At 50.1% G+C, this 27900-nt stretch overlaps 8 protein-coding genes across 8 annotated transcripts; 3 read left to right on the forward strand and 5 right to left on the reverse strand.

Annotated features, from left to right (window-relative positions):
- Positions 1-84: 84 nt before the first annotated feature.
- FPRO_10702 (uncharacterized protein) lies at positions 85-1514 on the reverse strand (the record flags this gene model as incomplete). The annotated part of the gene is made up of 3 exons (XM_031231693.1): positions 85-948; positions 1000-1325; positions 1385-1514. 3 exons carry the CDS (start codon positions 1512-1514, stop codon positions 85-87), a joined length of 1320 nt encoding a protein of 439 aa, XP_031081705.1.
- A 1769-nt stretch (positions 1515-3283) lies between these two features.
- Positions 3284-5576, forward strand: FPRO_10703 (uncharacterized protein; the record flags this gene model as incomplete). The annotated part of the gene is made up of 7 exons (XM_031231695.1): positions 3284-3371; positions 3448-3505; positions 3558-3753; positions 3903-4103; positions 4151-4197; positions 4247-4537; positions 4586-5576. The coding sequence occupies 7 exons, from the start codon at positions 3284-3286 to the stop codon at positions 5574-5576; spliced, it is 1872 nt and encodes a 623-aa protein (XP_031081706.1).
- Positions 5577-5897: 321 nt separating this feature from the next.
- On the reverse strand, positions 5898-6812 carry FPRO_10704 (uncharacterized protein; the record flags this gene model as incomplete). The annotated part of the gene is made up of 1 exon (XM_031231696.1): positions 5898-6812. One exon carries the CDS (start codon positions 6810-6812, stop codon positions 5898-5900), a length of 915 nt encoding a protein of 304 aa, XP_031081707.1.
- Positions 6813-7694: 882 nt separating this feature from the next.
- Positions 7695-10784, reverse strand: FPRO_10705 (uncharacterized protein; the record flags this gene model as incomplete). The annotated part of the gene is made up of 3 exons (XM_031231697.1): positions 7695-7852; positions 7902-10467; positions 10650-10784. The coding sequence occupies 3 exons, from the start codon at positions 10782-10784 to the stop codon at positions 7695-7697; spliced, it is 2859 nt and encodes a 952-aa protein (XP_031081708.1).
- Positions 10785-12876: 2092 nt separating this feature from the next.
- On the forward strand, positions 12877-13501 carry FPRO_10706 (uncharacterized protein; the record flags this gene model as incomplete). The annotated part of the gene is made up of 4 exons (XM_031231698.1): positions 12877-12972; positions 13077-13186; positions 13247-13274; positions 13337-13501. 4 exons carry the CDS (start codon positions 12877-12879, stop codon positions 13499-13501), a joined length of 399 nt encoding a protein of 132 aa, XP_031081709.1.
- Positions 13502-17243: 3742 nt separating this feature from the next.
- FPRO_10707 (putative ornithine aminotransferase) lies at positions 17244-18615 on the reverse strand (the record flags this gene model as incomplete). Its single annotated transcript, XM_031231699.1, has 2 exons — positions 17244-18083; positions 18142-18615. The coding sequence occupies 2 exons, from the start codon at positions 18613-18615 to the stop codon at positions 17244-17246; spliced, it is 1314 nt and encodes a 437-aa protein (XP_031081710.1).
- Positions 18616-20347: 1732 nt separating this feature from the next.
- On the forward strand, positions 20348-22427 carry FPRO_10708 (uncharacterized protein; the record flags this gene model as incomplete). Its single annotated transcript, XM_031231700.1, has 3 exons — positions 20348-20554; positions 20743-20973; positions 21024-22427. 3 exons carry the CDS (start codon positions 20348-20350, stop codon positions 22425-22427), a joined length of 1842 nt encoding a protein of 613 aa, XP_031081711.1.
- Positions 22428-22838: 411 nt separating this feature from the next.
- FPRO_10709 (uncharacterized protein) lies at positions 22839-26082 on the reverse strand (the record flags this gene model as incomplete). The annotated part of the gene is made up of 3 exons (XM_031231701.1): positions 22839-25471; positions 25525-25680; positions 25941-26082. The coding sequence occupies 3 exons, from the start codon at positions 26080-26082 to the stop codon at positions 22839-22841; spliced, it is 2931 nt and encodes a 976-aa protein (XP_031081712.1).
- Between the last annotated feature and the right edge of the window lie 1818 nt (positions 26083-27900).

A 27900-nucleotide genomic window follows, 5' to 3' on the forward strand; every position in this document is an offset into this window, starting at 1 on the left:
CCGCTCACACTGTCCCTTCACATTCTTCCTCTTAACTAATCATTCTTCTTCGCACCTGCGGGCCCATCCGTTGAATGGCCGTTCCTATCGGCGTTTCGGGGCAAATTGCCTCTGCTTGGGGAAGCTCAATGGCAGCGTTAGACGGGCCACGCTAACCTGTTGTTTCGTATCCTTGTTTATAACATGCTTCATACGACCACCAATCTCCTGGAAGTAGGCATTCATGGTCTTCTGGTCGATCTTCAGATCGTCACGTAGGTTCTGTGTGTCAACCTCAAAGTTGTCGATGATGCTTGCGAAAACACAGCAATGTGTTATCAACAGATCCACGTGGAACTTGCGCATTTCGCCACGGTCAGAGAATTTGCGGCGAATACTCTCAATCACGGCCTCGGGCGCAGGAGCGAGGAACTCTCTAAGTTTCTCTCGTGGTGCGATAGTTCGGGTGCCACGGGCCTTGCCAGGCTTGCTGTGGAGGTAGAAAAGAAGCACGAAGTAGAAGTAACGCAGTACACGTAGTCGATCCACGGCCTCCTCGTTGCCTGCCACGCGGTTCACCCGAGCGGCAACAAAGCGTGACGATACCTGAATGCTCTCCTTGTGTTGTACCTTCTCTTGCCATTCTCGAACGGGAACCAGCTTGAGGATATCGGCTCCGATGATCTTCTTGGGATCGTAAACGTCTTGGATCTCGGTCGCTTCCATGTTGGCAATGGGCACAGGCTTGGCGGCATCCACAACCGCTTGTAACTCCTCTCTCGATGACATGGTCGACGTGACTTCTCCGACAGAGTTGAGCATAGCACGTGCTGCTGCATCAATCTTGGCAGGCTCTTCCCCGGCATTCTTTTGCGGTGCGATAGCGTTCAAAGCGTTCTCTTGAATGGCCTTCTTGGCCTTCTTGGTACCAAATGTCTGGCCGAGGTCTGTCTTGAGCTGTAGCATTGTCTGTACTTCGTTAGAATATTGCCCTTCTAGAGGAGATGGATGTAGGCGTACCTGGGTATTATCGCGCTGACCAGAAGTGACAGCGGCGCCCTGCCTTGCTCGTACTGAAGCCCGCATTGTCATCTTCTTCGCCTCGACCACCTCGAGTTTTCCTGTCTTGGGGTCGTAGATTCCGACGAAGTGATTCAAAGCTGGCCTTTTCCCTCTTGGCTCGTCCGATTTGACCGTGTAATCCATAGATCGATGCGCATTCGAGTGCAGCAGAAAATCCTTTTCGGCAGCCGATTCAGGCTGCTTGCTTTTTGACTTGGCGCCATTCTTGGGCGCATATGAGTGAAAGGGAATGTTCGTTGGTACTTGGAACCCAACAGCCGTCGCTATTCGAGATCAGTCAATATCTGTCGCAGCGCGCCCAAGCAGAGGTGGTGGTTGCTACCTATCACAGGAGGGCAGAACTTGGGTCTGAGGACGGAAGAGACGGTCGCTGATAAGGGAGGCGCATCAATAACGACCTTCTTCTTTGGCTTCGTCGACTCTCCGCTTCTCTTGCGCTTTTCACTCCCCATTTTGGATGGCCGATTATCGATTTCGTATGTAATCTTGAGTGCAGGTACTGATGATACAGACAAGGTCTTAGAAATTTTTTGACTTTCAACGGCAGAAAGAGAGGGTCCGCCGTTTAGCCGGCCGGACAGGGAAGGCGGTGAAAGGCGAGAACGTAACTCGCAACTGCATCGAGATATGTGGAAGAATTGAGTTCAGGAATGAATGTATAAGAGCTGCATGGAAGAGCTTCAGAGTGGCGATCTCATAAATTATCTTATGCAGTTCAATTGATGGTTGATGCATTTCGCTGAGCTCCAGTATCTCCAAATTTCCATATCTTCAGCATTCCATCCCACCCAGTAGGTACCCAGCTCCACAGAGGTTAAGCGCTACTCTTTTTGTGACGTCGAGCTGAATGCGACAGAGCGTCACGCACAACACATCGTCAAATTTAAAATTAGGAATGGCGAAATCAATCGCATTGAAATAACTGGAATCAAGATGTAACAAGTAGAGCAATTGGCCTGAGACTGAAGAACTTGCAAAAATTGGCCAACAGCTAGCGCGTCACACGGCTTGGTCGACCTCCAGCTCGAGGCTCATTAGTGTCACGAGGGCACAATCACGGAACACACAAATGGTCAGAGTAACACTCTGTATTTCTTTGTCTTAGAACTGCCATTCAAGTTCTGATTGCATCGTCTTTTGCGAGCATGACTGATGGTCTTTGATCCTAACACCGCCTGGTTCCTGACCTTCCAGTTGTCATAATTCCCTTCCCCGTAATGTTCATTGTGTGCCCAACAGCCGCTCAAGTGCGGGGTTCCACCACCGTGACGTAGTTCCCAAAGTCAAATCCCAGCTCATAACGTTGCGGGACATCCCAGAGGCGCCAAGGTAGCGTTCGCAGCTTCGGCCAGAGTATCGTTGTGCGTGTGAAGTCGTAACATCATGAGAGATGAGTCAAGTCAGGTTGAGGTGCGAGGTGTTTATTTGCTGCGAAAACAGTCAGCTATTGCCAACATGTCGATGACAGGGATGCAACTTACGATCGAGCCCTCATCTTTCTTCTCTTGCGCTTGAGGCGGCGAACCCGCTTCTTCCTCCATTTGGCTCTCATCTTGATTGACGATGCTGTTGGAAGACGTTAGCAGCTGTGGTGCGCATGCGAAATGCCGCCAACAAGACAAGTAGCTTGCGGTGGCATGAGCTCAAGCTCAATACCTGCAAGCTACAAGCTACAAGCTGTAGGCCGGGGTCGGGTCGCGTAAACTTACTCTTTCGTGGATGAGAATCGTGTTGGGATAAGGAACAAACTTCTGAAGCTTGGAGGGCAGAATTACGATTTTGTGTATGCAACCCCATCTAGAGCACGTGACCGAACCCCATCGTTCCTTCCATCTCACGGTTGGAGGGCCCCACCAAAAAGTTGGGTGGTGGGCGACGACCTGAGAAGAGAAGGGTTCAGTGCCAATTGAGTGGGGCACTGTCCGGCGCATACAGTGCCAGTGCCAGGCCGACGATTGAAGCAGAAAGCAGGGAAGGAAGGAGGCAAGGAACGGCTGCAATTGTTCAACTGCGACAATAGGAACTGGAACCGACGAGAAAATTAGCCAACAAGGCAACTGAAGAATTTACACTACCTTAACCTTACCTAACCACCATCGCCATCTAAACCAACGATTTCGTGATCTTGCTACACAAATCTTACTGCGCCAACTAATCCAGCACCTAACTTACACTACACGTGCGAGCAGATGAACCAGATTCAAAATCTGTGAGCCTCAATATGGAAGAGGATACGACTCGTGCGTCGCAAGAAATTCCAGCTGCATATCTTCATCTAGTAGACACCAGAAGCGAACACCAATCTCAGCGTACGCTCTTCCTGCCCTGCCCTTAAGATCTCATATGGTTTCCACCTCTTCTGGCTCTTTCTAACCTGCTTCTCAGAGCTGTTTCCAGTGTGGGAACGAGAAATCTTCAAGATCGGGCGAGACCCTCGTGCAAAGTGAGCAAATCTCCACATGAAATGTATTTCACACAAACTCACACACACACAGCACGCTGGCTGTCGACAATGACCTCGACGTCTCAGTTTCTCGAAACCACTGTGAAGTGTATGTTGTGGTGTATGAGCCAACTATCAACCATGTCTACGTGCGGGACCGAAAGTCTTCAAACGGTACCTTTGTCAATGGCCAACTCATTGGTTCTGGTCCAGATATAAGCCCCGGCTACCTACTACAGAGCGGCGATGTGATCGAAATTCGACCATACTAGAAGTTTACAGTCCTACAAGATCAGCCACCTCCTCGCCATGAGTTAACTTCCTTACAAATGGAGGAATGCAAGGTTGGCCTGAATGATCCCTCTTACCAGCCGGGGTCTGAAACTAACTGTCCTAGTTGTTTGCAAACAAGTATCACGTCAGTAGCCATTGCCTGGGGCAAGGAGCGGAAGCAGTCGTCTGCCTGGCAAGCGATGTCCAGACGAAGAAGCAGTTAGTTTGCAAGTTGATTAATCTCGACAAGATCCAAGGGAAGAATTCTCAAGAGGATATCCGTCGCAAGTTTCAGGAAGCCGACATCTTGCGCCAGCTGAGACATGTAAGTCGACTCGCGCTGGTACTGCGAGTTTCGCTAATCTGTAATAGCCTAACATCCTTCCTTACGTGGATGCTATCTCATCACCACACTCACTGTAAGTAAGATATATATATATTTGCAGAAACATGAACTGATGGTCCTAGCTATACTTTTACAGAACTTGCATCTGGTGGTGATCTCATGTCATTCATTCTACGCCATGGCACAGTCAAGGAACTCGACTCACGGATCATTATACGTCAAGTTGTCCGTGGTCTTGGCTATCTCCACGAGAAAGACATTGTTCACCGTGATCTAAAACCAGAGAATATTCTCTTGGCATACTCACCTAAGATTGCGTATCATCGAGTCATGCTTTCAGACTTTGGCAATTCTGCCGTTCCTCGACGCAGCAGAATGATCACAAACGCTGGAACACCAGGATACCAAGCACCGTACGTCAATTGGTTCGCAATTAAGCCACTTGCTAATAAGCTTCAAAGGGAGTTCGCGGCTGGTGGGCAAGCTCACACTGCGGCTGTCGACATCTGGTCCTTAGGTGTTGTTGCATTACTCCTCCTCGCGTCTGATAACCACGACGGAGAGCTCAACAAGATGGAGCAAGGAGACATAATTGAATATCTCACCAGGTTATTCAATGGAATGCAGACAAAACCCTCTCTCGAAGGGATTGAGTTCGTCTGGAACTGTCTGAAAGTCGACCCATTACAGAGAATCAATGCTTATGGTGCGAAGACGCATGCATGGCTTTGTCCTCCGAAGAAGAATCGGGAACTGTTTAAACGAATGGATTCTCGAACGCTGGCTTCTTGGAAACCTCAAGATAAGCTCAAACCGATGCCTTGGGTGTTACCTGATCTTGCACCGAGCAATCCACCCACACCTACAAGAAGCCCAGGCTCATCAATCAGCCAATACTTCACTACGACACCTACGCGCTTTGAAACTACAACCACAAAGTCTAAAGACCGCGTTCTAGAGATAGCCGCAGAATCTGGCCCAGAAACTGCCACTAGTAAGACTATCTCGTCTTTCTCGGTGCCACCGCGTCCATGCGGCACTCTACGAGAGTCTACCACAAATCTCAAGAAGCCTCAACCTCCTTGGCAAGGGTTTCGTAGCCCTAACAGTTCAGCGAACACTGAACTCCCATCAAAACGCAGGAGAGTCCCAAGAGCCAGGACTCATGATACTGTGAATGTTTCCCTACCTGGGCTAGAGAGGCATTTAAGATCACCTAACAATCCCAATCCTCGTTATAGGCAAAACGTTCTTTCGGCTCTCGAGAGGACCAGGTCAAAGTTCCTCACAGACAGTATCTCTCCTGTTTCGAGAACTCCTCTAGATGCTCTCGCTGGCAATGCATTTGTTCCACCACCAAGCCCTAAGAAACGGAAGAGCAAGCGTGATGTGAGGCTAAAGGAATCGGGCGTAGCCAATATGAGGCATCCACCTCAGCTCGCATTCCGCTGAAGATGGTCAGGAAATAGTGGAAAATGAAGGGATATGTTTAGGTCTGTGGAGTTACTTTGGTGCTTCACTACTTTATTCTATGCGAATTTCATGGGAAAGGAAACATCGGGAATCACAACCTCATTCAAGTGCATCAACTACACAACTGAGGGAGAATGGGTTCATAGATTTGGGCGGATGGGATTGCGGATTCTGACTGGGAATTTGTCTATGGCCCCAGATGGCACTGGCTCTTTTGATTGATGACCGGGAAAGGCTGACATGGGATACATAGGGGTATTTACCAAGAATGACTGGATGCGTGTCGCCCTTTTCGCTTTACTATGCATTTATTTTCCTTTTGGCGGATCCTTTCAAGATGTGTTGCCACTTCTGAGGCAATTCCTCTTCACCACGATTATTGCTTGGATTATTTCCGACCTCAGGCCACACTGGCAAGGCCTGGATGCCCTCTGTCTGACCTTTATTCGCCAGCCTCTCCAACCACCATTCTAACTCCACCTGTTCAATGTGACCGGTTTCTTGACCCCTAGCAAACCACCAGCGCACTGCAACAGGGTGGGTAAAGTCCTTGACTAAACAGGGGTCTCCATGGCGTCTGCATCGCTCGCAGGCGGGTGAATAGTTCATGTTTCGCGAGCACCGTTTCCCTTTGACTTGACACTGAAGACAAATAAACCCCCCCGTATTCATCACGGCAATGCGAGGACGTAGGCGCAAAAAAGCGTTGACGAGGTTCACTGGGAACCCTTCCACGTACCTTGGAGGATCTCCCCGGACGTCTTCGAGCACGGCCTTGGAGAGTTGATACCCCTGAATGCGGTCCTCGAGAGTTTCCATCCGTTTTCTATGGTCCTCTACTGTTTCTCCTATTGCACGCTCAAGGACAGAGCCTGTGGCTTCCTTATCAATCACACCATTGACGAAAGCTTCAACATCTTCCCTGGAAGGAATTTCGTCTTCATACTCTTCTTCGGCCCACTCGCCTTCTGATGTCTCTTCCTCCTCCAATTTTTCGAGCTTCTCTTTGATCCGCGCTTCTCGAGTAGCGACGAATCCAGCCTCGATCTCTGCGTCTGTAAGAGCAAGGGCCTCTCGCCGAAGCCTCTCTGATCGTTGGTGAAAAACGGATGAAACAGTTGATAGCAAGTCAAGTGGAGCTGGTGGTGCTCTAGGGTCGAGCTCCCGAGGGACATCGGATAGAACCGAATTGGGAGAATCGCGATTCCCGGTCATGGCTGTCTCAATATGTTAAGGAAATTTGAAGTTAAAGAATATGATTAGTGCTGTTCTATGTGTGCCCATTCTGTATATATACCATCCTCGACGGTTAACAACTGTGCAGCGGCAACATGAAGAACAAGATGTGTTGTACTACAGCTTGTCACTGAACGGGCGGAGGCTCTGTGAGAACATTACGGGGCATGGAATGAACAAAGCGATTGGACTGAACAATTCAAAGGTCACTCAAAGAACCGAATTGGCTTGCTACTAGTTCACTCAGATAAGTCTCACTAAGAAGATGGACAAAGGGGCGTAAATCCAGGGCTCACTGTGGAAGACCTGGGTATTGTTATTGATTCTCATTTTCACCCTTTTCCCTGGATTCGACATCTCTCTCTTCTTGAATAGCATGACATGTCTGAGAATCTCCCACTCTCAACCTATAATGACTGGCCCTTATGCCCGTTCAACTTAACCCAAACCCAAATCCAAATACCTCCTCTTATCTTCCACCTGGAAAGCTGCTGTAGCTCCAGGTCTGGGCGTAGTGAGCCCCGAATCCAAACTACAGAGGTGGTCCTCTGGAATAGAAATAGCAAGAAAGAATATGGTAGAAGAAAGTAATAGCTAATCGCAATCCAAAAACGCCGATTGATGAGATGCTTCTCCCGGCGATGCGCAAACTACAAAAATCCTGGACGCCGGCTCCATATAGATCCTGTACCGAATGACTGTCTGCTGGCGTGCTTCTGTGAGCCGCATGCCGAGCTCCGTGGCGCCTTGAATCCAAATATGATAGAGATAAGACATGAGATCGTTCAAGATCTCCGAATGGTATGGTAGGTATCGTTGTATCAGTTATAATGCTTTGCTACGAGTTTCATCGTCCACAACTCAGGAGGATGCATGTGAAGGAACACTGCGTGGTGTGATATCACCGCTTCGGCGACGTATTGACTGCTGATAAGACTGTAATGTCTTGCTGTTGGCTTCAGCAATCATTTGTTGCTTCTTGCGCACAGCTGCGAGTCGTCCTGTGATCATCTTGATCACTAATGTTTTGTTAGCCTCGTCAGCATGACATACTCATGTATGACTTACTCTTTCGAACATGGGCCTCCTCATCGCTATCAAGCTCACCACCGCTAGTTTCCTTGATAGCATCTCGCTCATCCTCTTTGCCTGTCGACAACCTTCTTGCATCCGAACCTGAATCGTCATCGTTGTCCAAAACAGCCTCAAGCATTCGGATGGCCGTGATGTACGAAATCTCGCATCCGGAGAGGTTCTCATTCGTAACTTCGTCAATTGCGGCAGCGCGACTCATCTCAAGTGCCCGATCATACATGAGCTTCTCAGCACTTATGCCAGGGGTCAAGTAAACCTGCTTGGTCGCGCCCCCGGCAGAGGACGCAATCGATTCGGTTCCATGGTTAGAAGGGTGGCTGGGATGGTCTTCGGGCAGTTGCTTCTGCGCTTCCGTGAGCTTCATACGGACGATTTCCGACTTCTCCAGCACCTCGTTAAATCGCTGTCGAACCCACTGAACCACTGCGTTTATGCGTTGAACAATGCTCTGAGCAGCAGCAGCCGATAGGCCGGTGCCTGTCTCTCCCCGGCTCTTCTTGGACCACCAGACACTAGCTATGTCCATAGCTCTAGCGAGAAGAGTGAGCGACTTCACATATAGAACAAGAGCCTCCTCTGAGAGAGCAACAATTGCCTCAACTGTCAGTCCATCTTCCTCATTTTCCAATTGATCAGGTTCAAGACCGCCCAAGATGTGATCAGCGGACGGCGCTAGAGGAACAAGCTGCTTATACTTGACTTCGGCGAAACCGTAGACACAGTCACTGCGTGTTGCGAACTCTTCTATGGCTTGCGCGGCTCGGGCATCCTCGTCGGTTCCGTAAGTGTTCTTTCCGTCACCTAAAAGACCGACTGGGGCCTGAGGTGTTGGATATGTCGGAAAAGCTTGGTACAGGGGAGGCGATGGGCCCTTTGGTGTACCACGCAGAGGGGGGACCTTAAAGCCAAAAAGACGCAGGCTGGCGTCTTGGATCGCTTTAGAGATAGCACTAGAGGCTGATCCTGGACTAGCAGAGAGAGCCTTCTCGTACGATGATTTACGGTCATGGCGGCTCTGGGTCACCAAAGCATTGCGTGAGGACGGTGTGGCAATTGCTCCTGACGTAGAAGTGGGTGCGCCTTGTTGAGTATATCGTCGAGTCATGGCTCCTGTTCTTTGAGAGGAAGGGTCCCCGAATCGCTCGTTCGCTGCCAGTTCATCGGCCAGGGCGTTGACCTCAACATGCCGTCTCTCAACAACTACATATTCCCGCTCCAAGGCAACATCTTGTGCCGCCTTCTCCTCTTCTGTAATTGATGGATTGCTCAAGGCTCTGTCCCTGCGTGCTTGGTTCAGAAGAGATGTAGGAGGTGAGGCCTTATCGCGACCATTCCCCCTATCCTGGACACGTTGCTGAACCGGGGCAGTCGCTGCATGGTGTGCAACTGGGCGGCGAATTCCAAGACCCTCACCGACCTCGCGAGGAGAATTTCCTGTTGGCCGTTGACTGTCATGCGATTGCCGAGAATACCGACCTTCTCCCGGGCTTGCTGCCTGTGGCGACCTTGAGTGCTGATCTCTGGGAGATCTTGAAGCAATGCCGTCTCGTGGCGATTCGTAACCGGCTTGTCGGGGACTTCGCGATGATAACGAAGGCGAGCCCCCATGAAAGGCTGACCTCACCTCCCGAGGTTCTTGCCTGACTGGCTTTGGAATATCATCCTCTACTAAGCCAGGAATTTCGTTCGTAACGACCTGATGTGCGAAGAAGTTCTCGAAGCTCAGTCGCTCAACAGGACTTCTCTTGAGTAGACTTCGAATTAGAGCTTTCAGGTCGGCACTGATATTTACCTCCCTGGGGAACTTGATAACATCCTCGGCGGCTTCAATCTTACGCAGCAGTTCGACGTGGTTTCTAGCCCGGAACGGAGGGCGACCTGTGCTCATTTCATAGAGCACAGTTCCCACTGACCAAAGATCGGCTTTCGCATCATATCGCTCGTATCGGAGAATTTCTGGGGCCATGTACAGGGGGGATCCACAAAGGGTATCAGCCAGGGAAGTGGAGGGAAGCACACGTGCGAAGCCGAAGTCGGCAAGCTTGAGCATAGGTAAAGATGCTAAACCAGCGATAGGGATCAGCGAGTCTTGGCTGGCTTGCATGACAGGGCGACTTCTTTGGTCCCTGAACGGTCGTGAGGGTAGCAGTAGCAGATTTTGGGGCTTGACATCTCGGTGAACGTAGTTCTTGCTGCGTAGGAACTCGAGTGCACTAGTCAGCTGTTTCAAGAAATGTCGAATGACAACCTCATGCAAACCGGAGTTGGGCGCACTTGGATACTTGCGGGCCATATCATGCGTGGCAGGATGTGTGGCGAGCTTCTCTCGTTTCTTGATGAACAGAGATAGATCGCCAAGCTCGCAGTATTCCATAATTAAGTTGATGTGGCTTGTCGACTCGAGACAGTCATGGAGGGCGACAATGTGAGGGTGGCGTAATGTCTTGAGTATTTGTATTTCGCTGTAGAGGTTCTCTCGTAGCTTCTTGTTCAGCCGTTCGAGCTCGACGGATTTGATGGCAACGGCAGCCTTAGTGTCCTTTATCAAGATTGTCAGTGATTATCTAGGATCAAGTATGCCATGAAATGCTCTTTGACTTGTGGTACCAAAAGGAACAGTCCGACAAGCCACCCCAGTGATGCAGCAGCAACAAACAAGCAACGCAAGTTGGTACGATGATAGAGAAGCAAGTCAAATCAAGGATGGGAGCTTTGTCGTACCTTATGCCAACCCAAATACACTTGAGCAAAACTACCCTTTCCAATCTCGGAGCCGATGTTGAACTGTCCTACTACAGCACGACTGCCCGACTTCCTGGACCCCGAGGAGGTCGAGGACTCCTGCCGGGCCGCCATGGCTTCCTGGTTGTTGTTATTGATGGCAGGAAGATAGCCGGACTGCGTTGTAGCCCTAAGGCTTATAAGATTCGGGGGAGGTGTGTGTCACAGACCAGGTCGTCATGTAATCGATAGATGGAAGCAGTCGCAAGCGCCGATGGGCGTGGTGGAAGAGGCGAGAAGGGGACAGAGGAGGATGGGGATGATTATCAACCAAGCGGAAGGCGATAAACGAAAGGTCAGAGGCGAGAACCTGCGCTGATGGTTGGTGAAGTATCAAGTGGTCGGTGAGGACGAAGGACCCCTATGGGCGGACAGCCGAAGACGGATGGGATAAGACGAGACGAGACAATACTACCCGACCTTAGCTCAGAGGCGAGGTTGAGAGGCAGGTAGGTAGTAGGTAGGTATCCGAAAGGGTGCGTAGAGAGTATCGACGGGTACTTGACTCGCTGCGCGCCTGCACTGCTATATCGAGCCAAACACAAGAGTTAGTGGATGTGGATGGGTAGAACAACTGATGGGATTCGAGATCAAGGGCTCGTTCGCAACGAAGAGAAGAGGAAGAGAAGAGGACAAGAGAAACAGAAAGGATGGGAGAAAGACGAACAAGAAGCTACGGGGGATGCGTGTGACAGCGAGCGATGGTGACGGCACGAGCAATGGCGATCACGGCCGGGGATTGGATTGCACGGGTATGATCCAGCGATTCTTCACTTGCCTTGCCTTAGAGGCTACAGCCTACAAGCACAGCCAGCACCCAGAGTCATTGCCAGATGGGGCTTGCTGGGGTGCTTGATACTGGTGCGACAGGGCAGGATAAGGATAGTCGAGGACAGAGAATGCGACGGGATAGGAATAGGTAGGCTAGGGGGGGAAATAAAAAACGACACCCCTTGATGGGTAGAACGCCAGCGAAGTTTGGTGAATTTGGGGTCGTTTAATTTCTCTCCCCAGGGTAGGGTACCGCACTGTACTGTACCTAGGACTAACTGGACACTACCTTATCCTTCCACTGACTGACTGGATGGATACCGATAAGCCTGGCAAGACCGGGGGGTATGTTGAAAGCCAGGCCAGGCCAGGTGACTAACACGGCACTGAAGCGAAGCTTTAGGCCTTTGGTAACGATCCAATCTGAGACGTTATACGAGCGCCAGCCGTTGACCTGAGTCGAGGGCCGTCCGTACTCGTTTTTTACTTAGGGAGGAGGATGAGCGTGATCGGAGATAATCGCCCCCCCAAAACCGTGGACGCGGATAGGGCGGTTAGAGAGGCGGACGACGGCGGTGACTCAATGGAAGGGAGGGATGGGATGGTTTGATGTTATCGTGCACCTCGAGTGCATTGGCAATGCCCAGAGTCTAGAATTATGCAGGTTGGAGATTCGTACGTGTTGCTGAATGGGGTGTAGTGTCTTTCCGTTCTGTAGGTACAGATGGGAGTACAGAGACAGTCCAAGGCTCCAAGTCAAGAGGTTGGGACAGGCTGATCGGGGTTGCGTCACACACGCCCTAGGCGCAACTCTGGCACCGACTATTGTATTGTAGGTGCACGAGAGAGCTAGGCGGTGGTCGAACAGATGCTGTGCGAGCAAGAATAACAACAAAGCACAGAGTACAGAAGGTTAATTGAGGCAAACAAGATAAAGTCCCATGTAAAGAAAAGAAAGAGAACACCAAAAACTAAAAAAGGATGATAGAGATAACAAAGTGGAAAGTGAATACCTAGGTAGGTAGTTATTATGATGATGAGAAGTGAAGTGAATGACCGGTACGAATCAAGCCCAGTTAAGGTCGGGTTTCTAGAAGGGGGAAAATGGGGAATGGCTGCGTGCAGTGACTGTCCAGGACAGTAGCCTGTAACTAGCCCGGCTGTAGGGGGCGCGTTACCTCAGGCAGCGCAGGTTGCTTAGCTCGAAGCTCCAAAGCTTCCATCCATTCAAAGTAAGGTACGGAGGTCGGTCTCAAAAGTCTTTGCTTAAGACGACTGTGGCTAGGAGCCCCACTCTTGATAAGATATCCCAGGTACTTTAAGCGATATGATAGTCACTAATTACAATAAAATTACAGCAAGGAGAGCCAGTAATTTATTTACAGAGCTTCCCTAAATGCCCTATAATTATAGGGCTATTATAGGGCAATCTCCCTATATCTCCCTTATCGTTTGTACTTCCTTGTACCTGACAGGGATTAGCAATTGTGGCGTAAGTCATTTTGGGCAAAGACTTTTGAGACCGACCTCCGTAACCCTTGAGTAGTACGTACTGTACCGTACCGTACCTGTTTATTAGCGTGTGAACTGCCGCAGGTGTCAGAGGGTCCTGGAGAATCTCCAATCGACAAGGATGTTGAGTGTCAAGGGGCTACATGGGATCTATGTGGGAATCAGCCTCAAGTCGCAAGTACCTCTCAAGTTAGGTCAGAATGACAGCCTCACGAGTGGGTGTGGACGACTGAGACACACTCACATTCACGCAGGGGGGGATCATTGGAGATTGCAGAAGCAGTGAGTAAGTGACTCTGACTGTCTGACAGCAGATAATAACAATTAAGAGACAATGATCAAAGAGGGTCTGTTTTGCGGGGGATGATGACCTAGAGGCTAATCGATCACTTTTGGGTGACCCCGTGATACACCCAAGTCCAAAACAAGACCAGGCGAGCCAGGGGATCAAAGACAAGAGCGGGATGAGAAGAGACAAAACCTGGAAGAGCCAAGCGATGGATGAATGAATCAGTGACTCAGTGAGTCAAGTCCAGTCACTCACTCTACTCCGTACATTAAGGTAGAAAAGGAAAACAGGCGACAACCGCCGCAGCCTCTTTTCTCCATCCATCCCCAACAAGCACCCAAGTCAGTCTAAAAAAAAAAAACAAAGAGGAATCATGCGGTGCATGATAACGATAAACTAAAAGTGCAATGCTACACGCTGAGCTAAGCTATTCCGGGCCAAGTTCGACCACCTTCAACTCCTCCTGTTAACGTTGTGAGTGCCTCGTGAGGAGGTGTTGTTGTTGTTGTTGCCTGAGCCCCGATGATGTGATGCATCTGATCTGTGAACAATAAGGGAGAAAGCCTCTTCTTCCTAAACTCAAACTCAATTTGGTCAAAACATCCCGTCATTGTAGGCTATAACAATCATCATTAAGTATGTACTATAGTAGTCATTAGCCTTGAACTGGCTTGAGGTACGAACAGATACCACGACACACAGGTACATACATACATATACTGACTGTACCCACGCTGGCTCACGGACGGGGATACAAGGTTATGGGTGCCGAGGTCGCCCGGCCCCACTGAGCCTCTCTCACGCGTCCACTTTCTCCGGAAGCTTTAGGTAGCATGTTCTGCAACCTGGACCTGGGAAGTGGAGGATGAAACATGTCAATATCAATCAAGTCTTGAACAACCTTGAATTGGCTTGTTTTACGCCAGCCAAGTTTACGAGACTTCAAGCATTGAACATCGATCGCAGTCATGGTACTAATGCATGTACTGACTGTACTCTCCAAGTACTCACTAAGCGTTCTCATGCTCTCACCACCTGAACTGACTACTATCAGCCCCCCCTCAAATCAAGACCGGTCAGGCATGTTTCTCCATCTACGCCATGGCCCGCTATAGCGCTCCCTGCCACGAGGTGCGACCAGCCCAGTGAGAAACATTGGCTGATCGTCGCTGATAGTCTGGACAAGAAGATAGGACAGGGTCCGGTCCGGCAAAAGGACCAAACACTTTTGATCTTGTCGCAGATAAATCTTGACCTCCCTTGTTTGGGCAAGATCAAGTTAGAGCCAAGCTCGTGCTCATGGAAGACATAGAGAGCTCGGATGGCGAAATAATTGTTATTAATACTGTAATTCGATGCCGGTCACGCAAAGCGCATAGCGTCAGCGGATGCTCGCTCGCTCGCAATAGGAGGCCTTCCATTGCTCTATAATGCACCGCAGCATGGTTTTGTTCTTATCGAAACAAGCTCACAAGAGATTCGCCCTGCCAAAGAGCATTATCATTATCATTATCGTGTCCATGCCCATGCCGCATAGAGGTACAACAGTACCCCTACCCTGCAAGTTGTCTTCCCTTTTTGGAAACCAGGCAGACGAGGGCCGTGAGGTTTCCCCGACTTTTTGAGTTAGTTAGCTAGCAGTAGGACTCGGGTCTGGGAAAAGGGTGGGCAACATTTGAACTAATCGGATCATGGTGAGAGTGATGTTTCCGGATATTGATGATGGCATTGAAACTGGTGAGACATGGTAACCTTAGTAGACAGGACAAGCCAGGAACAGAGCACCCATTTCCATTATCCCGTCAACTGAACACACGAGTCGTGATGATTCCTAAGCAATAGAGGTACAGTCGAGTCAATTCAGGACAGCTAATAACTAAGCACAAAAAACAATACAAATACAAACACAAACACAAATACCGTCATCACTCATACCCAGATCGTCATCTTCTCGTCCTAGTTAGATCAGCAACTATCCCCCTGTTCCTTGACCGACTGGGTGCTTGAAAGCCGCTAGAACAAGGGAGCATGTTGCCTCGTCAACTCTAAAAAGAAAAGAAAGAAAAAAAAGGCATCATGTGCTGAATCACTCCCATACTATTAACAAAGGAGTATGGGATAGTGACGCAGGCATGGGCAAGTCTAGCCTCGAATGTTTAGTTTCTCTAGTTAGGTCACTCAGGTTTCCTGTCTGATAGTTACCGGTATGATACGCTTCGACTATCTATCTCTTGGCGTTCCCGATGTATCTCAATCGAGTTAGTGAAAACCTGGAGAAGTGATCGATCCATTGCTTTCTTATCTCTCATGTTGAACCCCGATATTTCTCTTATCATGGATGAGGTGTGTTGGACATGTGCTTCTCTGCCTTCTCAGTTCGGCATACCGAGAATTTAGGATCACACACCAAAGTCCCCAAAATGCGTCCTCATGAATCGATAGAATACGACCTCGAATTGGATGGAGTCCTCTGCCATTAACCCCCACGATCATTCTGCCCTTGTGTGCCTGGCTAAACAGTCAACCAACCACACTCCAAACACGTGGATCTACTCATCGATAACTCTTCTCACCCCTCCAATGTTAACGCAGCCACTCATGCTTTCTCTCTCCATTGCGTACATACTGATTGTTCATGTATGTGATTCTACCTCCTGCAGTTTGCTCAATCTGTAACTTGCTCACGTCGAGTCGCATTCTGCGAGTTTCACGAGACAATGATCCTCCCGTAACACGACGTCTTCTCTATCAATCGGGTCAACATACGATCGGCCCAGATAATGTGAAAGGTTGCCTCTGCCTATCACGAATGGCCTCATCCCCACCACCTCCTACCGTAGCATCCTTCAAGTAACCAACAATACGGGCGATACCTCATGTATCAGGCCTCAAACAGGCACCGTCCAGCAATCCCCACATCCAATACCGCATGCCACGCGTTCAACAAATATGTACAGTGCATGATTCGTAAGGGCTGCTGCGTTACAGTGAGCGCTCTTTGAGCCCCTCATGCGTCAATTGCAATTGGATGTCGTATGTCACCGCTCCAAATGCCGCTGAAGGATCCGTCGAACCGGCGGCTTTACACCGGCCCTTTCGCCGTGCTTCGGGCTCCGTAACGCCGTGTTTCAAGATCCACCGGACGGAAGACACGGATCCGATCACGGGTTTCACTGTTACAGGTGTTATCGTATGTTGGGTTTTCAGAAATGTCCCTTTTCTCCGGTGATGCGAGTCATGAAAGTATTCCTGCGCAGAATCATAATTACGTCGTCTCATGGTAAATCAACTGCAACGAGTCAGAGACGTACCTTAGAGCAGCATAGGTACCAAGACAGTACCTTGGCCAGCACAGTCAGCTGTTACCCACACGTCGTTTTCCTTGTCGATTGCAACATAGGTTGAGTCTCCAAGATTACTAAGATGTCTTGCCAGGTAACTTATGTAACATTGTTCATGTATGTATCTGCCTGCACTTGTCCCATGATGGACCGCGATCTCATGGCTGATCGATCTGCCATGTTAAGCCATATAGGGAACACTTTTGGGGAAAGATCAGTGCTCTTGTGCAGACCACTAACTACCGGTCTGCTCTGATGGCAACATGTTGAAATGATTGGGTTGTGGCCATGACGGGCGTCATATCTTCCTCACCTAGAGCTCGGCTGGCCAAATCTTTCATTTATCAATCACTTAGAGATAGCACCATGTACAGCAGGTTAACATATAGATCATTTCAGCATTTTTATTCAATCGGGGTATTCAACTTGTACAAGGCTTTCTAGCCGACATGGAATCCCAAACGCCTGCCAGAGTGCTGTTCGCTGGCTATGCAGTCCGAACATACATCAATCATCTCGCTATGGCTTCCAGGCATGATACCCGTTGCCTATTTATAAATCGCAAACGCCGTTTTCCCTTGTTTTCCCATCATGTCCATATCTCAAAAATTTAGGCTGCGTCTAGTGGCCCTGGGCACGCTCAACATTGGGAAGCTCCTTGATAGCCTCAGAAATAATCTCGAGACCCTTTCGAAGCTCCTCTTCACTGATCACCAGAGGAGGCGCAAAGCGAATGATGTCGCCATGAGTAGGCTTGGCAAGAAGACCCTTGCTCTTGAGTAGCAGGCACAGATCCCAGGCAGTTCGGCCGTTGGCGGCAGACTCGTCGATGACAACAGCGTTGAGGAGACCCTTTCCTCGGATCACCTTGAGGATAGGGGTGTTGAGAGCCTTGAGGCCATCGCGGAACATGTTACCGAGCTTCTCAGCCTTGGCGGTAAGATCCTCCTCTTCCATAATCTCAAGAGCGCGGATCGAGACGGCACAGCCCAGAGGGTTACCACCGTAGGTAGAACCGTGAGTGCCGGGCTCGACGACCAGCATGACCTCCTTGCTGCTGAGAACGCAGCTCACAGGGTACATGCCACCAGAGATGGCCTTTCCGAGGGTAACGAGGTCGGGCTTGATGTTGGCCCACTGGGAGCAGAGCATGCGTCCAGTTCGGCCGATACCAGTCTGGATCTCGTCGCAGATGAACAAAACGTTGTGCTTGGTGCAGAGGGCCTGGACCTTGGCGAGGTAGTCCTCATCGGGGACAACAACACCAGCCTCACCCTGGATGGGCTCGCAGATGAAAGCAGCAGTTTCCTTGCCGTGAGCCTCAAGAACCTCCTCGAGATCGGCAATGCTGTTGTATCGGATGGCCTTGCCAGTGGTGGGGTTGAAAGCACCAACATTGGGGACATAAGGGCCGTAGTTTTCTCTTGATTCGGGGTCGACCGACAGAGTAATGGCGGTCATCTGGAGCATGTCAGCAACATTGCTTCTACTTTTTTAATATAGGAATATTGGAGCTTACGGTTCGACCGTGGAAGTTCTCGGAAACACCAAAGATCCAAGCCTTCTCCTGAGGAACACCCTTGACCTTGTACGCCCACTTGCGGGCAATCTTGATAGCAGTCTCAACGGCTTCAGCTCCAGTGCACATGGGCAGAACCATGTCGTAGCCGAAAACGCTGCGGACCTTCTCAGCCCACTTGGGGAAGACATCGTTGTAGAAGGCTCTGGAGCTGAGGGTCAACCGACCAGCCTGCTCGGCAAGAGTCTTGACGAGTTCGGGGTGGCAGTGGCCCTGGTTGACGGCGCTGTAGGCAGAGAGGAAGTCGTAGTAGTGGCGGCCCTCAGGATCCCAGACGTTGATGCCCTCAGCGCGGGAGAAGACCACGGGGAGAGGGTGGTAGTTGTGAGCGGCGTACTCCTCCTCAATGGCGATGGCCTTCTCGGTAGAGGTTGCATGGAACCGAGAGACGGCCTTTTCAGCGTGGGGAGACATTGTGATTGGGATGTGACGTCAATTGGGGTTGTTGTTGTGGTTGGCAAAGTAGAGTAGAGCAACAAGAGTAGGTAGAAAGTGAGGATATCGTGAATCAAGGTACTTCTTGTTGGTGAATTGAATAGAGAGAAGGTAAGAACAAATGAAAGTTTGAGGACAACATGGCTGCTCTTTAAGGACCGACAGCGGGTTGACGGTTGACGGTTGTCGGCAAGCGGAGGCTTGTTGCGGACAGGAAAAGAGACAAGATGTGATTTCTTAGGTAATTATTACAGCAAAACCAAGGCCGCATCTAGAGTTGTTTGTCGACACTATACCCCTAAGTGCAAGTGGGAGCGACCAAGCGTGGGAGTGTGCGGGCGTGATGTTGCGAAGTTGAGGTTGTGACGAAGCTGATTGGGCGAGAGGCCAGGGCGGAATTGGGCGGATGACCTACCGCCACGGCCGAGATGCCCGTGTTCAGTTTATACAGTGAGCGAGTGTCTGGTCTTGTCTTGTCTTGTCATGACATGATGGAGAGGGGCATGCCATCGCTTAACTATTACGGTCGTGAACCAAGACAATGGATGGATGTACGTATGTACATGTGCCGCTTCTCCAAATCTAGATCACTTCCTTTCGTGGCAGAGGTCGAATTACTTTTGTCTACGCCGCAAATCCTAAATTGCCCGGCATCGTTTCATTGGGCATGACGTGCATCCATCATGAGTTAAAAGAGGCTCTGCTCTGTGAACTCGGTCACAACATAATCTGGGGAGAGGCTGAGAGGTGAGGGGAATGAGGAGGGGCTCTAGAACCACCTGACATGGGTTCAATGCAGGTCTAGACTTGACCGACGACCCTATTTCTTGGATAACCAATGAAGAAATCTCTATTACTGTGATCATGCCAGATGATAATCTACATAGTATGTCATTATACCTTGTATAGGTAACTGCTGTGTATTGGCCGTAGAGAGCCTACTTCCTCTCTGAAAACAGAGTTTGTCTCGGTTCTTCTACTGCAGCCATCAAAAGTGCCACACGCAACCAAATCCAAAACTATTTGCTTGCTATTGAGTAACAACTTCTCATCCTCATGTGACCCCCAACCTGTCAATTGATACCGATGGAGTATTTAGATAGAGAACCAACCAATGCCATTTCCCATCGTGTTCCCAGGTTGCGTCTATTCGGCCAGATCTTTGGTCTTATCCTTTACCGCCAGATGCCGCCCGTCCCGCCAGCTCCGCCATTTATCAGCAGAACTGTCTTAACTCCGCCTGAGCCGCCAGAATTACATATTTCGTTTCATGATGTAGCCAAAGATAATATGTCATGCGCTTGGAGAGGGGGATTTTATTTATTTATTTACAGTAGCAGAAATATGTTTTCTCGGTGCTCGTTGTACCGAAGTAGAACTGAGGTTAACCACCATGGGTACATATAGCACAGTTCGTCTTTAAATCACACCAGCTCCCAACCCCCGAGACGGTCTAATCCTCATGCTTATTGATATCTAGTTAATTAAATAGAAGCTTCTTTTCCTGCTCCACGATGAACTCATTCGGTGTGCCATCCAAACTGTGGCTAGTGGCCAGCGCCGCCACATGACAGAACGTTGCCAACCAATTAGCAGCCAATCAGCGTCTGAGCCACACTCTCATAATAAACAGCTGTCTCCTTAAAATAGTCCAGCCCCCATGGTATGGAGGACGCACTCTACCTGACCATCAGCTCGGTGGACGTCAATTATGTCGTCCGCAACAGTTTCAAGGAAAGTATTGGACGAGGCTCGGAATAAGAGAAACCGATCTGTTTTCCTGCGCGATATCATTGTCATTCGGCTCATCAATGCTTGGTGGATAGCTACCTTTTTCCAGCCAGATGAGTTCTTCCAATCTCTTGAGCCAGCTTGGGATTTGGCCTTTGGCTCCAGGAGCGGTGCATGGTTAACTTGGGTATGTCTGTTTTTATCTTCTGTCTATATCTACCTGTCGTACAAACACTCATGCGTGTTCTCCCCTTTCAATATGTGGTTGTTTTACCAGTTGCGAGGTGGCAAACCACCACTTACACCATACCAGCTATTATACTATACTATACTATACCTTCACAGTCAATTATAGCCACTTACAGAATTTGTCAGGAATGGAAACACCAACTTAGAACCTCTCTTCACCCGGCTCTCTTTGCCGGGTTCTATCTCATCGCAGACTTCATTTCCAGCCACATCCTCCCTATAGGCATCCTCCGCGCTGCCATCCTCGTCGCAGCCCCGAAAGCCCTTCAGGCCGTGATTGCTGGTCTTGGTGACTGGTACACCTGGCAACTCGCCGTGTCCATCTATGGAGCCAACTGTAATGTCTCTTTCTTTGCAGTAAGCTATATATCCAAGTTTCCAGGCCACCGACTGACATGATGCGTCAGCTCTTTCTTCAACTCTTCAACCCCTGGCAATGGTACTGCTCTACCCGTACCTTTTCCAACTCTCTTGAAACGACTCTCACTGTTATGGCGTTGTATTACTGGCCTTGGGAACTTGTCGGTGCTGTACAGACAACCAAGGAGAATCCCAAATCCACACCTATTCTCAGGAGTCTCTGGTCCATCCGTGCTTCTCTGTGCCTGGCAGCATTGGCTGTCGTTCTTCGACCGACTAACGTTCTCATCTGGGCCACCATTGTCTTCTTCACTCTCACCCGAATCTCACTACAAGGTTCTTCACCGCTCACCATTTCTACTGTGTTTGCATTGATTCGCGAGGCAATTCTCTGCGGTTCTCTAATCTTGGTTATATCAATTGCATCAGATCGTCTATATTTTGGCTTTTGGACATTCCCTGCGTACAACTTCCTCAACTTCAACCTATCCAAATCCCTCGCCGTCTTCTACGGCCGCAACCCATGGCACTATTACATTCTCCAGGGTCTCCCTCTTATCTGCACCACTAGTCTTCCTTTTGCAATTTTGGCTCTGTACAAGCCGAGTGCATTTGCCTCATCAACGAGCCAGTCCAATACACTCAAGACACTCGCATATACCGTCTTCACAACTATCGGCGCGCTTTCACTCATCTCTCATAAGGAGGTTCGCTTCATCTATCCTCTTCTTCCAACACTCAGCATCCTCTCCGCTCCCATTGCCGCCTCATTCTTCACTTTCCAGCCACATGCCACCACTAACAACCCCCGTCCTCGGCCTCAAATCCGGAATAAACACTATCTCTTGGCTGCCCTGAGCGTCAACGTCTTTCTCGCAGGATACCTATCTTTCTTCCACCAACCAGCCCCCCTCAATGTTCTTACATACCTTCGTCATGAGTACGAACGCATCCATTCAGACTCAGTTCAACTCGCCCAAACTTCTCACTTTTCTGTTGGCCCTGAGAAAGACGAAGAGTTATTCGCCCTTTTTCTCATGCCTTGCCATTCTACCCCATGGCGATCCCATCTAGTATACCCTGGTCTTCGAGCTTACGCCCTCACTTGTGAACCACCTCTTCACACTGAGCCAAACACTCCTAAGCGGGAGAACTATCGTGACGAGGCTGATCGCTTTTACGACAACCCTATTCCCTTCCTTACTTCGGAGCTATTTGGACCAGAAAAGCCGCTTGCCGTCCCTCGCTACATCGTCGGTTTCGACGGTATCGAGCCATGGCTACAGGACTTTGTCGAGACCCCGGAAGCGCAGGCTCTCGGCCTCACACAGGTGCGCCCTGTTTGGAAGGGCTTCAATGGTTTGTTTAACGAAGATTGGCGACGATCAGGAAAGATGATTGTGTGGGACACTGGTATTTACGATAACGCACCCCCAGTGAAGGAGGTATAGATTGGCCGTCCAAATTTTGTATGAACATTGAATGTATACTAAGAGTGTACCATAGAAATATCGTGCTTCGTCGATGGTAAGCCCTTGGGGAGCGTATGCATCAAACCATGAAACTGCTTGGATGTCATATCTTTGTTGTAGTAACCTGTACTCCTTGACTATACTCCTCCACCCGCTCAAATGAAATAAAGCTCACCATCACACTAGGCTACATTACATACATGTAATCGACTTATAAGGGGGGCAGAGTCTAAGTAGGGTTCAGTCGATAAACCCGTCTCCCGCATATCCATCATGATGTCCGTCTCATTCTCCCTAAAATAAACTAAAAAGAAAAGGCTATTGTGCCGTGATACTACTTCAACCATTCCAAAATACTCCTCCTATATCAACTAGAACGCTTTTCTCATTCTATTGCTCCTGCTTTGGTGTCTCTGACTCTGACTTTACTTGTTGCTCAGGCTGTACTTGTTCGGGCTGCACAGGCGATGTCACCGCCAGATGTTCAGTGGCCGGAACTGGCTCTTCTTCTGCTTTTGGCTCCTGTGCCAACAGGGGCTGTGGCTGTTCTTGAACGTGTTTCGATTCCTCCGCCTGCGGTTGCGTAGTTACAGAAGCAGTGGCTGGGGCAGGAGCCGATGCTGCTGCAGCGGTCGGTGGCGTGTCAACATCGAGCATAGAGATGATTTTCTGAGGTGTCTGTGGGCTTTGCGGCTTTTGAGATTCTGTCTGAAGTTTAGATTCAGCTGGAGATTGACTCTGCTCCTGAACTGGAGGCTGGGCTGGGGTTGTCGGATGAGGTTGAGGTTGAGCCTGGACCTGAGCCGGTGGAGGAACTTGCGCTTGAGGATGGGTTGGCTGAACAGGCGATGTGGGTTCAGGTTGAACCATTGAAACTGTGGCTGTCTGAGGAACTTGTGTCGCTGCAGGAGCCGGGCCCATTGTTGGACCGGGAGCTGCAGCAGGGTTAGAGGCAACAGCTGGAGCGCCGGCTATTGCTGCAAGTGAAGCATGCTGCGCTGGCTCGTCTCTTCTAATTTCCAAACTCTTTCCTCGGGGTTGGAAGCCTGAGGCGCCCAGGCCGGGACGGTCGGCCGGAGGAGGAGACTTATTCCTCCTTTGTTCCGCACTCTCTTTTGCTTCGCGGTATTTGTTCCTGATCCATCCTATGGGACCCTTGGAATCACTTTCTCTGCCCTGATCGAAGCTACCTTGTCCCTCACTTACCATGTAAGGTCGGTCAGAGCTCTCGCTCTTTCGAGGCCTATGACTGGAACTCGATATTGATAGGTTGCTGACATCGCCATTGTCGTTCTGCCCAAGGGCAAGGCGTGGTGAGGTGAGACCGGCAGAGGAGCCGTTATCAGCATTCTTACTCCTCGACAACCGCCAACGCTTCTTTCGTTCCTTTTCTGCTTGATCAACAGTGCTGATAGACTGTTCGTCAAGAATTTGATCCAAGTCCGAGCCTTCGTTGAAAGATGAGTGCAGAGACGTTGGTGGTGACTTTTTCGACTTCAGTGTATTATCTGGATGTAGACTCTGGTTTGATGACGCTTGAGAGGCCCTGGGAGTGTGCTCAGATGAAACATCACTCTTTTGCTGCGTCAGAGAAGCAGGATGCGCGAGTGAAGTTTCTTGAGGATGAGGATGTTGCCCATGTGACGGCCGATCATGTAGTTCTTGCTGCTGCTCCAGTGCTTCTCGGTGTCGCTCTTCGAGAATCGGGGCTGGTTGTTGTGGCAATGTCTGAGTTCCAGATTCATACTGCTGAGCATGTTCCATCGGGTTAGCCAGCTCTGCCCCAGGAGATGATGCAGCATTCGGATGTGTGTATGTCAAAGAGGCAGCAGAACTCTGAGCACTTGGGTTCAAGCTTCCTGGTATCCTCTTTTTCTTCAGTTTGTTAGGCTGTCTCTTGTCGCCAGCATCAGTGTTGGGTGTGCTACGGAAAATGTTAGGAATGTTACGCTCCTTGGATGGTGTGGAGGACTCCGGCGGCACTTCAAGTAGTCTCTCGTGACTGCGGCCTATTGCAGGAGCCTTCGTTGGTGTGAGGTAACCGCCAGATATGAAGTCAGATGACCTTGTCGATTGGGGAGATTGTTCTATGCTCTCTGTGGGGTTGACTTGTGTCAAAGGCTCTAGATGGGCAGGAGAACGAGGCCCTGACCCATCAGACCTCTGAAAGCGGCCAGCACCAATGGCAGGAGATTTCTTGGATGGCACGGTATTGCTTCTGGCCAATCCACCTGTCGTTGGCGTAGCTGTCAAGGCTGGACTATTGGGTGTTGAGCTTCCGTCATTCCTGGAGTTCCGTGACGACACGGATCGGTTTCTTCGAAGTTTGCCATCCCGCCGCACACTGTTGGCGCCTGCACTCGCATTGGACGCCGATCGGCCCAGGCTTGTTTTTCGAGTAGGTTGAGGGGTGAGAGGACCACTGGGTGTGCCAGACTCCACCTCTTTCTTGGTCTTTTCATCAGCAGCGGTGCCCTGCATACCAATAAGGAAGTGATCCTGGTTCTCGATCAAGAAAATGATAACACATTGGTTCAACCGGTATTCCTCAGGAGCCATGGCATGTGCTGGGTGCGAGAGCATGCCTGGCTGGAAGATGGCAGCCAGATTTTGTGAGTTCATGCGATTCTCGTCCGCCTTGGCAGCGAAAACCGCAAGAAGGTCGAGAATGTAGAGAAGTAGCTGTCGGTTCAAGGGAGGTAGCTCCGTGATGAGCCGCTGGTACTGCAAGATGGCTGCTTTCTCGTTGAAATTTTCGACGAATTGAGGCCCCTCTGCATCGCCCACAGCTTGCTTGGTTGCGCCTCGGAGGGGGTCGCGGAACTTTTCGTACAGATCGAGGGGAACGACGGGTTCGGGGAGGTCGTTGAGATATCGTCGCAGAACGTTGGCAGCATCGTGTACAGTGTATCCATCCCAGACGAGGCCCTTCCCGTATCTGTCAGGTGAGTCGAATATGGTCTTGAGCTCCTTTATTCTCTTCTCCGAACCGCTAAGCCGGAAAATTCCTTCGACATGGGTAGCTGAAAGGAAGCGTCAGCACAATTTCCCTGTCAGCCAGGCCAAGAGAACCAACCTTTTTCTTTGAGGAAGACGCCACATTTTGCGACGACAATGGGGACATAGCCGTAGATGTAACTCTGTCCATTCTCATCAATGAGCGAGATGGCGACATTGGCATATGTTATACTTTGCCGTAAAGGCACTCCGAAGATACCTTGGGGACGGGTTTCTGAAAACACGCAAGTTAGAGATCAGACATTAAGAAGTGGGGGAGCAGCGCTATGTGCATATTGACTTCGTGACTGTGAGCATTGTAGGTGCAACAGATTCAGTCGTGATCAGCCAGAGGCGCTGTGGCCCGAGGTATTCAAAATCGTCGCAAAACGTATCGCGACAGGTGACAGCAACGAAACTATGTTGCTTTATGACATTCTGACTCGAAGCTCGGCAGGGTTGCGCAGTGAAGAGCGAAGGAGGGAGATATCTTACCCTGGGGTTCCTGGTGCTTCGAAGGCAGCTTGAAACCCTTCCACCATGATTTAAGATCGCGCTTGCTGGGCGGGGATGCTGCATTATTGATTTGGAGAGCCGGCTGGTTGGCCTGATTAGGGTTCGAGGCGGCGGACGTCATGGCGAAAGGCTGCGCGTGCCAAGAGCGAGAGCGACGACTGCGAAAGCGAAAACGAAAGCGTAGAAGAATATGAGGTTGAGGTGACGAGGGACACTACAGCTGGGCCGGCCCAGTTGCCAGAGTCACGATGACCGAGCCTCAGCCTCAATCGAGGTCGAGCGAGGATGCAGCGACGAGGTGCGCTGAAGCGGTGACCCGGAGCCGTGCCGTGCTATAATACAGAGGCCGGGTTCAGAGAGGCGGGCGGGAGGGTGAGGAAAAGGTCTCGAATCGACCGATGCCGATAGGCGACAGCAGGATGGAAATGGCGATGCGATGCGAGGCTAGAGATCAGGAGCTAGAAATCAAAGCCTTGGGCTGGGGAAGCTCAAGCGAGCAAGCGAGCGAGGGAGTCGATGGCAACAGTGTGCGCGCCAGTCTAGGATGAGACAGATCGGTCGATGATTGGTAGCGTCAAGGGCGTTAGAGCGGTACAACAGTAGTAGTGTAGGGCGTCAAGGCGTTAGGCCTGGCTTGGTTCAGTTCACTTGTGTCTGGTAATCCAGATTCAGGTCCTTGGCTCTGAGGCACGGGATCGGGTTCGGGCGTAAGCAAGAATCGTGAAGGCAAAAATAGTGAGCGAGTGAGTAAGTGAGTGCGTGCGTGCGATGTGGTGATGATGGTGACGAGGTGAGGCGATAAAGAAAGGAACGGCAAGAGGCGCTTCGAGCGGGTCAAGGCTGTAAATTACCGCTCAAGTCGATGATTGTCGCGTCGTAGCAATAGAGGAGCAGAGAAGACCAGAGCAGAACAGAGCAGAGCAGTTGGTGGCATCCAGAGCCAGCGAGCGAGTGAACGGGAGGGAGTAAGATTAAAGAAATCCAATCCAATTGATGTGAGGCGGGGGACTTTGGACCGAAAGCCACTATAACTAGTAGGTAGGTACCCGTAGCGTAGCAGGTAGTAGTGCTGGGGTCTGGGGGGGGGGGGGGGGGGGTAGGACAATTCCAGGTTGTGTCCAGGTACAGTACATGCAGGGAGTTGGGACTACCTTGCCGTACCTGTCCGCAGGGAAATGATAGACAAAGACAAAGGCTTGCGTTGTAAACGAAGTACTGAGGTATCCCTAAGTACTTACATAGGCAAGATACAAGGCCCAAGAGAAAACCGAGTATCTTATCAGCCTTTAAGTAAGACCCGACTGACTCGGTGATTATGAGGGTATCGGTTAGATATGTTGTGTGGAGTTGAGGTTAATTCTGTGCTGCAAGAGGAATTGCAAGAGAATGCAGATGCAGATGCAGATGCAGCACCACACGGCTTCTAATTATATATGGAGGTATCCATATGCAGGTAGTAAAACGAACCAGCTCTGGTAGGTAGTGGCTTCTGCCTCTCGAAAACCTGACGGCGAATGTCAGGACAGTATCGAAACAAAGTGGAAAAGGTCTGCTGTAAGTGGGAGCAGCAGTGAGGGGAAGAACCTAGACACAGCGACAGAGGTAGTTACTTGGTGGGTGGGCTTGCACTGAAACAGAGTACCCAATGGATAATAACAAGCTACCGATGTTATTAACGCGTGCAATTAGGGCAACCGAATTGGGACGAAAGCGAATGGCCAAACGAACGAACGAGCGTGAATATGAACAAGCGAGAGCGGGAAGTGGGAAGATGGACAAGGACAAGGATGATGATAGAGACAAGACAAGATTGCGAGAGGGGACGAGAAATACGAGAATGAGAATGCAGGTCGAGTTTTAGTTATCCGTTCGTACATACACAATAAACTTTCACTCCTGGCTCTTTTTCAGGTACATCGTCCACTGTTGGTAAACTCTG

The sequence above is a fragment of the Fusarium proliferatum genome (assembly GCF_900067095.1).
Source record: "Fusarium proliferatum ET1 genome assembly, contig: FPRO_scaffold005, whole genome shotgun sequence".
Lineage (NCBI taxonomy): Eukaryota > Fungi > Ascomycota > Sordariomycetes > Hypocreales > Nectriaceae > Fusarium > Fusarium proliferatum.